The 11703-nt window shown below is 42.3% G+C and overlaps 2 protein-coding genes across 2 annotated transcripts; one reads left to right on the forward strand and one right to left on the reverse strand.

Moving 5' to 3' along the window:
* The first annotated feature begins 165 nt into the window (after positions 1 to 165).
* On the forward strand, positions 166 to 8300 carry LOC119396829 (pre-mRNA-splicing factor ISY1 homolog). Its single transcript, XM_037664165.2, has 9 exons — positions 166 to 317; positions 439 to 461; positions 552 to 718; positions 954 to 1066; positions 1688 to 1749; positions 5699 to 5754; positions 5977 to 6224; positions 6816 to 6908; positions 8127 to 8300. Exons 1-9 carry the CDS (start codon positions 315 to 317, stop codon positions 8235 to 8237), a joined length of 876 nt encoding a protein of 291 aa, XP_037520093.1. The 5' UTR covers positions 166 to 314; the 3' UTR covers positions 8238 to 8300.
* Positions 8301 to 8479: 179 nt separating this feature from the next.
* LOC119396828 (serine--tRNA ligase, mitochondrial) lies at positions 8480 to 11199 on the reverse strand. Its single transcript, XM_037664164.2, has 2 exons — positions 10270 to 11199; positions 8480 to 9485 (listed from the first exon to the last, which is right to left on the reverse strand). Exons 1-2 carry the CDS (start codon positions 11044 to 11046, stop codon positions 8961 to 8963), a joined length of 1302 nt encoding a protein of 433 aa, XP_037520092.1. The 5' UTR covers positions 11047 to 11199; the 3' UTR covers positions 8480 to 8960.
* Positions 11200 to 11703: the final 504 nt, after the last annotated feature.

Genomic DNA, 11703 nt, shown 5'->3' on the forward strand with positions numbered 1-11703 from the left:
TTCACGATAGCTCACAAATGCACTTACGGAGCATTATCGATTGCAATAACGCTCCAAAATTCAGTTTTTGTTTGAGTTATGACTGTTTTAATTGTTTTTTGTTCAGAACATTTTAGGATTAAAGCTAGAAACAAGCTGCGGCCAGATAAATATTCAGCCATTCAGCTAAAGCAGCCGAAGTTGCGAAGCGCATGCGAATCGTGTTTACGTTGTTTGTGCTTACAACGATTACTCGCTTTAAGGAGTGTAACCCGGTGTAGCTGCGTCCTTATCTTCACCTGTATATTCTTGGGCTTCCATCTGACTTTACCACAATGGTAAGCGACATTTATTCCCGACTAAAACTTGTGCTGGGCTAAAGCTCGTAACCCGGCCTCGTTCAAACGTCGCCTCGTTATTAACGCAGTATGTTTCGTTCTTTTTTACACGATGTTCTAGGCGAGAAACGCAGAAAAGGCTATGTAAGTAGCGGCTCTTTTGTATCTTTGTTACCATCGCCACTTTCCTTTCGCGTGCGACTTGAAATGATCGTCTCGATCTTTATTTTCAAGGACGACGCTGGCTCGTTGGCGAGCCGCTCAGTTGGCCGAACAAGGCAAGGGTGTCCAGGAAAGACGGCCCTTCCTGGCGTCCAATTGTCACAACCTGAGGAAATGCGAGAAGTGGAGGATGCAGGTGATCCGCGAGATCGCCAAGAAAGTCGCCCAGATACAGAATGGCAAGTGAACTATTGACACGATGTGCCTGTCAGTCTGCGCTTGGCCTCCGATATCGTCACAATCAATCAATCAATCAATCAATCAATCAATCAATCAATCAATCAGTCAGTTTTATTATTACTGATCGCAACCTTACAGCTGCATTGCTTACTAAAGGTTTTGCAGGCGGTGCATGTTGTGTGTCCTCTTAATAGCTGTTGCATGTCTTAATGACTGGTTTCGCTTGTTTTACAGCTGGGCTGGGTGAATTTCGTATTCGTGATCTGAACGACGAGATAAATAAGTTGCTTCGAGAGAAGGGGCACTGGGAGGACCGGATCAAGGAGCTCGGGGGTCCTGACTATGCGGTGAGTACGTAAGGAGGCAAAATGAGTCTAACTCGCCAAAAATTGCTCACAAATGTTTTTCTGCCAAGGCCTCAATAGGACTCATACACAGCAGAATTCTGCTATTCAGTTGGGCTCACTCTGATTACACTCGCCAAAATACTTATCAACTGCACGCGTTCGGACTCAGACCCACCAAAGTCCTGTTCATCCTGGCTCACTCATACTCACACTCACCAAAATTTTTCTCAACTGAACTCACTCAGTCTCAACCTCGCAGGTTAGTCCAAGTGAGTCAACTCATAGGCGAGTTTTCCAACCATCTGCTATGCATGCTGTAAAAGAGCTCGTTCATAACAAACCAAGCAGTAACCAGTGAGAAATACAAGCAGCATATGCTGCTCGTATGCACAGCGCTTTTATACAATTTCTACCCAACCATAGGGTGCCATAATTGCTTACCTGATTCCCATACAACATCTTTTCCTACAGTCAGTGCTGTGTGAATGCTGTTAGAGTTTCCATAATGCTATGTATTGAAGACAACGTGCTGTCGCTTAATTGTGAGAAATCAGGCAAGAAAGTAAAAAAAGCATTTTAAAGAAACATCTCGTGTGTCTTTTGCTTTCGTACACATTGCAGAAAGTAGGTCCAAAGATGCTTGATCAAGAAGGCAGAGAGGTGCCGGGAAATCGAGGCTACAAGTGAGTATTCAGAGTGTCTTAGCCCATGAAAATTGCTAGAGAAAGTCATGGCACTGCAATTGTTCTATTACCATGTTAATGATGATTGTATTTGTCTATTTGGTCTCATGATATCATTTACTACACTTTATCTTTCTAAATTTCAAACCAGTCAAAATTTTCTTAGCACATTGGAAATTGTTATATTTCTAGTGCAGTATTTTCTGTTAGTGGATCAGTTGTGTAGAAGGAAAGTATTAAAAAAAGAATGATAATCCTTGAATTGTGAGAACTGAGCTGTAACTCTTACATTGCAAAACACAGCGTTTCCCTTGTGATTGCACCGACATGGAAGGACACTGGAACCTCTGTATAACATTTTTTCAGATATAATTACATAATTCTGTTTGTCGCTGATATCAGCTCATAATTAATAATATATCTCACACTCCCATTGCCACTTGGAAAACTATTAACATTCATCTAGGCACCTTCATAATCACCTCAGCAACAAACTTGTGTTGTAGCACTGTGTGATTCACTGAACTCTTCGGCATCGAGAAAGAAGGCAGACAGTATCCTCCTTTCCGTTGTCTCTCATTTCAAGTGCCTCTTCAAAGATAATCATCGGCATTGCTACAAGCTTTGGCACTTTAGAGTGATCTTCCAAATACCATGATTTTGATTACTATGGTAACGAAAAACTGTTCTGCATGCTATTTATATGCTAATTTCTTATCCTAAAACTTCTAGTGATTTTCAGTTGATCAGCGTACATCACTCTGCTCTTGTTCATGCTTATTGCGTATTCTGTTTATCACTAAGAGTTGCAGTAGGAGCCTGCGATGCATTTATAGATTATTAAGCATAAGTTCTAGGGATGGGCAAATAGTAAACTTTACGTTCAAAGCAAACAGCGATTAGGTGGAAAAATTTTGAATCGAATAGTTTAAATCCCATCAGGAGGCTCACCTTCTAATCTATCTTTACATTGTTGAGATTGTAAGTGCACGCCAAAATTTGATGAATGCGCAGTATTGTACCGGCATAGATATGAAGAAACGCGCCTGATGATTGAAGCATGGCATATTTAGAATAGTGGTAGTGCATGCGTGAGCCAACCGTCAATTAACTTGCATAAAGATGAAATCAAATGCCTTAACAGTTATCTTCCACGTAGACCGTCACGCGTGCCGGATTGATATGTTCGCCTGTTGCATGGGCCATGCGCAGATAAGTTTTCGTGCCTTCTTTCTTTTTAGCCGTTGTGCGTCTCTTAAGTTGTTAGTCGGCGTTTGTGGTGTCCTGACTTCTTTCTTGTGTCCGTGTTTGCATGCCCTGTCTTTTTAGAATTAAATCCCATATTTATTTTTTTCTAAATCAGCATTTTGGTTATGACTCAACTTACTTGCAGAATATTTTCAAGAATTGAAACAAGGCTTGCGCAAATGTCACATTTTTTTTTGGTTCGAAGCAAAGTGGAAGCAACTGTGAATAGTAGCAGGATTTGAATAGCAATGGGGTGCAAGTTATAAGCGGTAAAATACTTTACGTTTTAAAATTTTCTATGCTTAGCACATATAAGCCCATACACAAGCTTTTCACCTTAAAAAAATGAAAAAAGTAATTATAATTAAGGTGCAGGTATGTATACGCAAGCCTAACCTTGAAGTGTGGCTTCGCGCAGTCATGGGCTCGTTACCAGTAAAAAGTAACAGTGTTACAGTTACAGTTACCTAAGCCAAAAAAGTAACTTTGTTACAGTTACAGAGTTTCCAAAAGTAACCTGTTACAGTTACAGTTACTCTGAAAAAGTAACGCCGTTACTTTTCCGTTACTCTATAAAGTAAGTACTAGATCACAAAACAAATTACAGTGTTTATTTCTTCAAAATGTGCAAAGGCGTGCGGATAGTCGAAATTGCATGTGGTAAAACCCTAGACGAAGGAAACCTTTAAAAAGGGGGCACAACACAAGCACTCGTTGTGTACGCCTCAATTTGTTGCATCAATAAATGTCCTTGGAGACTAGAAAAGGAAAACGTGGTTGATGCTCTGGAACGACGGCAATATACTACGGCGTTTATTAATGATGCCCAGAAATGCATGCGAAGAGGAGCAGGGAGTGCGTCAGGAGTGAAGACAACGTCGATTGTGCATATTCCCTGTGTTCAAGGTGTATCAGACCCTGTCCGGAGAGCTCTGCGTCCCCTGGGCATACAAACCGTTTTTAAGCCCCGTTATACACTGAGGCATGTGTTCGCGCGAAACCAAAAAACCATACACCTGCGGAAGATTAGAGCCAATCAGAGAGGGGTCATCTAAAAGTACAATGTGAGGATTGCGACGCGACTTACATCGAAACAGGCAGAAAAAACGGAATATTGCTAAAGCAGCCCATGCAACGCGTTCTACGATGGGCCTTGCTCAACACCGCTGGACAACAGGGCATAGTTTTGACCTAAACAAGCGGACGACGCTGGCTTGTGAACGAAGGTAGGTGGGAAGAACACTCCTGGAATCGTGGTTCATTCGCCGCGACGCGTGGGCTTGCAACAACCTGAGAATGCAACCTCCATAGAAGACGAAACGTCTATGTCATATTGTTAATAATTGTTGTGTTATGTCAGAGTAAACCATTTATAATCAGTTCCAAAGAGGTTTTAAAAAATTGCTTCGCTAGTTCACGGTATTGCTGGCTCTTAGCCGCTTCGCACGCTGCACCTTTCTAGCCGCCTGCCAAACAGGATTAGATCAGATTCACGGACGAAGGAGACTATAAACTAGGCGTTCTTATGCTCCACCGGTACACCAAGAACAGAGCTACAAGCTCAAGTGACAAAATTATATATATTCCGAAAAAAAAAAAACGGACGTGAACTTAGCAATCTGTTCAGTTGGAACATGATTGATTTGCGATATCTAGTTTAAAAGTAAACTTGAAGTTGCGTTAAAAACCAACCTCAGACCTCAGCCTTCTGCAGGGAAGATAATAGCAAGCTCCTCTCCTAACCGGCGAGGGGAGCCCTATTGTGGAATGTTGAAAGGTGTGTACAGGATATGGTAAAGAAGGAAGTTCGAAAAAGTGCAAAGCGTTGAATGTCAACCTTTAACGAGTGTTGCAGTTGGATAATTTTTTGTGAAAACCGAAGTAACTCTAACGGTATTTCCCGTTACAGTTACCGTGCAAAAAAGTAACAGTGTTACAGTTACAAGTTCCTCTAACTTTAAAGTAACTAGTTACAGTTACAAGTTACTGAAAAAAGTAACTAGTTACCGGTAACGCATTACTAGTAACTAGTTACTGCCCAAGACTGGCTTCGCGGCCCTGCTGATTTTCCCTGGATAGGTGGTTTCACGGCGTAGCAGCCCTACGCTGCAGTGAAACCACCTTTTTAGGGGGTTACATGTGGTTAAAAAAAATGTCTATTCGTTCATTTCGAATGCTCCGAAATTTTGGATAATTTAAATTTGTGTCGAAGTGAATTCGAATACTGTAATATCCGTTCGAATATTCTAAGCGCTCGAACATTAAGCCCATCTCTAAACGTAACTAAAGGTATTTGCATCTGGTGTGACATCATTATATCATGGTTTGACTGTAAATGATGGATTGCAAGCTGCTTTAAATTGCTTACAGAGAGTGCCTGTGAATATGTAAATCATTCACTCTCACACACTCAACGTTATGTTCAGGGTAATTCTGAGTTGGCATTCCACATATCCTCCCTTTCTCTTTATCCCCCTTTTCCAATAAAAAGTTGAGATTGCAAACAAACAGTTACAAGAACAGCACACGCTCAGGTGTGGTCGCACCTAACCCCAGTGTCTAAAGCTAGTTGCCTGGGGTACATTTGTTAAATGGGAAGCTTTGTAATGCTGCATGGCCTGTAAAATGTGTTGCTGGTTAGCAGAAGCTGGAATATTGTAGTTGTACTGAATGCTTCTGTGGTTCTCTTTCAATGATTCAGATACTTTGGTGCTGCAAAAGACCTTCCAGGAGTTCGGGAACTGTTCGAACAAGAACGTAAGTAGCATATGAACCAGAATGCAACACGTAGCACAAGAAAAGCTTAGTGCACTAACTGTAGTACTAGTTGTGCCTGCTGTATGGTTTTATCTTGCCATCTGTTTATACTAATGTTCACAAAAGTGAATTATATCATTGCTAATAACTTAATTTCCATTGTAATCTACCTTGTGAGTCTTCATGCTCCAACTATTACACTCGATGTTATGTGCCTTGCAGCACCACCTCCGCCGAGAAGAACGAGGGCAGAAATCATGCGGGACATAGACGCAGACTACTACGGTTACCGAGATGACGACGATGGTGTCCTGGTGCCGTTGGAACAGGAGCAAGAGAAAGTGGCCATAGCCAAGGCCGTCCGCCAGTGGAAAGCGAAAAAGAAAGGAGTAAAGTCCGCGGCGGAAGGGGACCAAGCCACTGCTAGTAGTGCGAAAGATGAAGAGGACATCTATGCTGTGGAGCCCGAGGTACATCGTCCTGCTTTGTACAAATTTCAGTTTCTTGACTGTGTCTTCGTCAAATTATTTTAGCACTGATTAGTACTTTTAGCTAACGGCCTTTAGAACAAACCACTTGGTTGAGAGTTGATTACGTCACATACTACATTGAAAGGAAGGTTGGAACAAAAAAAAGCATGGCAAGAACCACGCACACTGTAACGTTTGGGTACAAGTGTAAGTAGTAGATGATGCTAAAAAGCAGCCATTCCTGTTGTATGATAACATTTTCAAAGCGTGTTGCAAGGGAGCAATCCCAATAATGATGGTTGGTTACTTAAGCGGTTCATAAACGAAGTTACCAGATAAAACATTCCTTTTTTGATCTTCAGTGCGCTTTATTTAAGAAAAGGATGGCATGCTTCAAGATCACTTTTTTTTAAATGTATGTTGTGTTTGTATCATAATTGGTGCAGCACTTGTTCATAAAACTTGCGTAGGGCAACTCGGAACTGATTTAAGCAAAATACATATGTCTAAGGTGTTGTTATAATATTGACGGAGAGCTTGCATTTTCAGTAAAATGTGTTTTTCTTTTTGTGTGTGTGTGTATCCATTCAGAGCGATGAAGAAATGGATGATGAACCTACCGCAGAGAGTGCTGAAGAGCAAGCCAGGTTTATCGCTCACGTGCCAGTGCCTTCGCAAAAAGAGGTGAGTTGCCGTTAAAATTGCAGAGGCAACACATGCTTCAATACATCGTGCTTTTCTTTCTTTTCTACATTTTTGTGCAAATTCAACAAATGTGGGCTTATAATGAATATCAGATCTAATTAAGGTGTTTTCATGCTGGACACAACCTTGCTACTAGGTTTAACATAGAAGTGAAATTGTCTTGTGGAGAAACCACATGACCTTTAATTTAATGGCCAGGAAAACGTAAAGTACAAATTTTGTTCAGACTTGTGAGCCTAAAAACATAGCCTAAGTTACCCTCTGAGCATACAAGAGTTGCATGCAGTATCAGTAAGCAATTTCTGTGGTGCGTGAACAATCTGCTACAAGAAACCACAGTTCTTACTTTCTTTCTTGCATTGCAATAGCACGCACATAGATAACCAAGATACACTCATGTCATCAACGCGGCTGCCATTTTTGTGTTCTCCTGCTACGTAGCTACTATCATACGTGGCTTGAGTGTGGGTGTTAGAGGGTCTAAAGAAACATAGTGCATTTGGATGCAAAACCAACAAAGCAAAGTGTACACATCATCAGATACGTTCAAATTCTTCAGTGATGCTGCAACAGTGCCTTCCCCGTGACCATGAGTGTTGTGGTTGTTGCGCAATAGAACACTATGTATTGAGCATAACTTTCTTTCCGAAGAAAAAATTTTTCGGATAGGAACTAAATGCTCGTGTTTTAGGTGCTGAAACTCCACATTTCATTTTGCCACATGCTGTTCTTTACCTCTTACCATACAATGAGAGATGATAGAAAGTAACAGTTTTCACGTAGATCTACAGAAACATGGCTTTGCGATTATACTCGTCATTGGCTTCCAGTGGTGGCTGCTATATCTTCGTTGGTAGAAAGAAGGTTTGTATAAGCACCATAATATAAATACACGAGTGTTATTGCATTTTGCTCCCGTCAAACCTCTGGCATCAAGCTCTGCAATACAACACGACAGACGCGAGCTACTGCGTCGAGTATGTTTCATCTTTTTTTATGAACACATAAACCCTACCTACATTATTCTTTTAAACCATTACATTATGTTCAAAATTTTAGGAAAATCACATGCAGTTGTTGTCAGAAGTAACATTGAACATTGAACAGACAGGGTTCAGGATATGTTAACATCAATTCTTGTTTTGCTCTACTCTACCTATTTTCACGACCAGAAAAAAAATTCATGGTTTTACGCAGATCGAAGAGGCTCTGGTGCGAAGAAAAAAGATGGAGCTCCTCGAGAAGTATGCCAGCGATGTTCTTCAGCAAGAAGCCGAGGAAGTGAAGGAGATGTTGGGGTTGCAGTAGCACACTGCAACAAGAACTGTACAGTTTTTAATTTAGCATTGTAATAAAAGCATGCATTACCATGTGCATATATGTATTTCATTGAGGGCAGCCTGTTGCCATGCGGACATGTACTGAAAACTTTCTGCATCAAAGTGTGGCACAGAACTCACCAAGTCAAAACGCTTCCAATTTCAATGGCAATGCTTTCCAGGAAACACCATGCACTACGTGTCTACAAATACCATTAAGAGCACACAAAGGCCTTGAACATGAACACTTTATTTACCAGTTCTATAGCAACAAGATTATAGGCTCACTCACGGAGTACTTTCATAAACTTGGAACAACTTGTACATGCACACATTGGAAACAATTCTGAGATAGCTTCCAAATGGTCCCTGCATACTTATTATGCTTGGTAGGAGCATGCATTCAATGTGCTGTTTCCCTCAATGACTCTCAGACCATTTAAAAATAAAGTCGCTAGATGTTCAACACCGATTTCAATAACAACCATTCAGTGTGAATGAAAATGGTACACAATTTTCATGAACATCACTGTCGAATACACACTGCAAAAAGAAGAGACCTATTGAATAACTGTGCCACAAATATTCACATCCACAAGTTTTGTTAACCAGTCTTTTTTCTTCTATTACCACACAACGTGTTCAAATTACCCATCTAGAGCAGTAAACTGAAGTCACCAACTCAACTCTGCTTCAAAGACAGACCTCAATGTTACCTGTTCTCCATGAAATAAAATGGCACTGATCGTGGTGTCCGTTCCGTGCCACACTGTTCCATGAGGGCTTTGTCATCCATGTACTTTCTTAATACATCGGGGATGACCACTGAATTGTCCTTTTGCTGGTAGTTCTCGACAATGGCTATGAGCATTCTCGGAACTGCAAGCGCCGTGCCATTGGTGGTGAACACATAAGACGGTGGCCCTTCCAATGTTTGCCGACATGTGATGCCTAGCCTGCGGCTCTGGTAATCAGGTGCAGTCCTGAAGCACTGCTGATCTCGCCATACCTTCGACATGCCTGGCATCCAGGCTTCCATGTCTAACTTGCGGTAGGCCGGCAGCCCAAGATCGATGGGTGGCATGTCTAAAAGCTGAACGTGGAGTTTGAGATCTCGGCATATCTCCTTCTGAATCTCGACAAACTCCTTCCGCAAGACAGCGCTCTGGCCCGGTGGTGCAAAGCCAAACATTTCCACCTTGTTGAACTGGTGGACCCGGTAGATGCCTTTCTCTTCCTTGAAAAAAAGAAAAAGAGAAATAAACAAAAGATAATACATCCTCCAAATTTCTCGCACAGATATAGCAAAAAAAGTCTACGTTCGTCAAGAAACTTGGTAGGAAGCTGAGAACCTAAAGCAAGATGCAGTGAAACTGAATCGTCATGCTTATCATTCGACAGGTGCAAATCACTGTTAAGGATAATAAATAAGTCTATAAAATATCCTATGGGGAAAGTATGAGAAGTGCAGAACAGACTCATGCTAAGGGCGTAGGCAAAAAGAAATTGACTGAACGGCCGCCCTTTGTGCTTAACACTGCAAACTGAATTTTAACCGGTGGTGACAAGTAAATCACAGTGAATTTGGCAATGATACTGGCATAGCGGGGTACTTTACAACACAAAACATCAATCTCGCCTACAAGGCTTGCAAGTAACATGAATTTTCTTTATGTGCGTTGTACTCGTCTGTGGTGTACCTTTTTAATCACTGTGCTTTCATGTTGAGTGTGGCAAGACCATCAAGTATACGCACGTGTTCTATCTAGATTTCAGATCCACTTGTCCAATAACGCGACTGCAAAACAATTATAAAATTATTTCATTATGAGATATATATTTGACAGTTTTACGAATGCGAGTTCTTTGGCATTGAGTTCTAGGTGACTGTCCATAAAAAAAGTGAGTAAAAATCGAGATGCACCAAGCTCTTTAGTTTATGCGAAATGTGTATTATAATAAACGTGTACTATCGAGCAGGCCACTCGGCTGTTTGGCGGACTACGGATAAACAAACTAACCTTTGTCGACGAAATTTCAGCCCGATAGCAGCGGCTGACTGCCATCAGGCGCTGCGGCAGCTCAGACATATCTAGGCAACGGTCGCGGTACATGTTGGCCAAACCCATCTCCGCCGTTCCAGCGAGGCACACCTCGGTGCCCCAGTTAGTCCTGAGCCGATACACCTGGTTCCGAACTCCAGTCGTACGCATGCCGCACGCTTCAATGTGTTCCGGATGCAGTAAATCCGGCACGTACACTGGAGTGAAGCCCTTACTTAAGAGCTTGTCTACGGTGAAATTGATGAGCGCTTCTTCCATACGGGCCAGGTCGCCACGGAAGAAATAAGCACGCTCACCGTACATGACGTTGTAGTTCGGATCTGCCTGTAGCAAGCCCAATCTCGACATGAGATATTCAAAGCGCCTGGGAACGAAGTCCATTTGCCGTTTTTCGCCAATGACATCCACGACGACTGGTTCGTCGCCTTCCCTTTCTAGCACTTCGGGGTGTGTCATGTTGGGCAGCCTTGCGATGGCCCGCGAGAGATCGATTCGCATTTGTTCGCTTCTGTGCCTGCCTTTCAGCTGTTCCCAGAGGTCTCTGATTTCGTCCAAGTCCGCCACGCATCCCCTCCTCGTGAGGTTCTTCGTGATAAGGTCGTGGTTCGCGACGTCCGCGTAGAATTCGACGTCGAGGTCGAACAGGCGATGAGTACCTTCCCTGAAGTGTCGAGCGGGAGCAAAGACTTGCTTTCCAAGCTTTGCGAGAGGTAGCAACGGTCTGAGAACACGCATTGTCGCGTTTAACTTTTACGCAGAACGAGAGTAACGAGAGGTTACAGCGCACACAGCATAATGTCACTTCCCAAGTTTCGCGTTAAACTACTACTACTGCACGAATCGTATTTGCATGTGCACTTTTCCGTGGAAGCAGACATATTGCTTTCATGGTTCGTAGACTACCGATGCAAAAATGACCAAACAGGTGTTATGGCTCAGGCAAGGTCCATGGCTCAGGTTTCCGAGTGTGTCGCAGCATTTTAAAACGTGAACCGAATTATTGCGCCGAATGACATAATATCTATTTCATTATTGGAAGCAAACATGTGCGCTCACAGCGTAAAAGTCTATTCACTTAGTTCACAAGCTCCCCATTTCAAAAGTATCAAAAGTTCCGTTTGTCCTCACACGGCCATTCAAGAAGCGTTGACATGACATAGATGACATTTCGGGCACGTTTTTTTTTTTTTTCCTTCGGTAAGTCAAAGGCCGTGGGCGAATGAATGTCCCACATACACAAAAAAAATATCTCGATATCGCCAACATGGTTATATCCTTGTTCTCAAATAATAATAAACATCTGCCTTGCTTGTGTTGTTTTTAGATGCGAAGCAGGGCGTAGGGTTCAACCCCCCCCCCCCCGAAATTTTCAGTTTTGCTTGCGTATATATG

Source organism: Rhipicephalus sanguineus, chromosome 6 (assembly GCF_013339695.2).
Source record: "Rhipicephalus sanguineus isolate Rsan-2018 chromosome 6, BIME_Rsan_1.4, whole genome shotgun sequence".
In the NCBI taxonomy this organism is placed as follows: domain Eukaryota; kingdom Metazoa; phylum Arthropoda; class Arachnida; order Ixodida; family Ixodidae; genus Rhipicephalus; species Rhipicephalus sanguineus.

Bases quoted from the DNA above. Each gene is read 5' to 3' on its own strand.
- LOC119396829 (XM_037664165.2), top strand. The intron at 462-551 runs GTAAGTAGCGGC...TTTATTTTCAAG, and splicing joins AGAAACGCAGAAAAGGCTAT to GACGACGCTGGCTCGTTGGC. The intron at 1,067-1,687 runs GTGAGTACGTAA...TACACATTGCAG, and splicing joins TCGGGGGTCCTGACTATGCG to AAAGTAGGTCCAAAGATGCT.
- LOC119396828 (XM_037664164.2), bottom strand. From the start codon at position 11,046: ATGCGTGTTCTCAGACCGTTGCTACCTCTCGCAAAGCTTGGAAAGCAA. The intron at 9,486-10,269 runs GTTAGTTTGTTT...CTTTTTTTCAAG, and splicing joins CTGAAATTTCGTCGACAAAG to GAAGAGAAAGGCATCTACCG.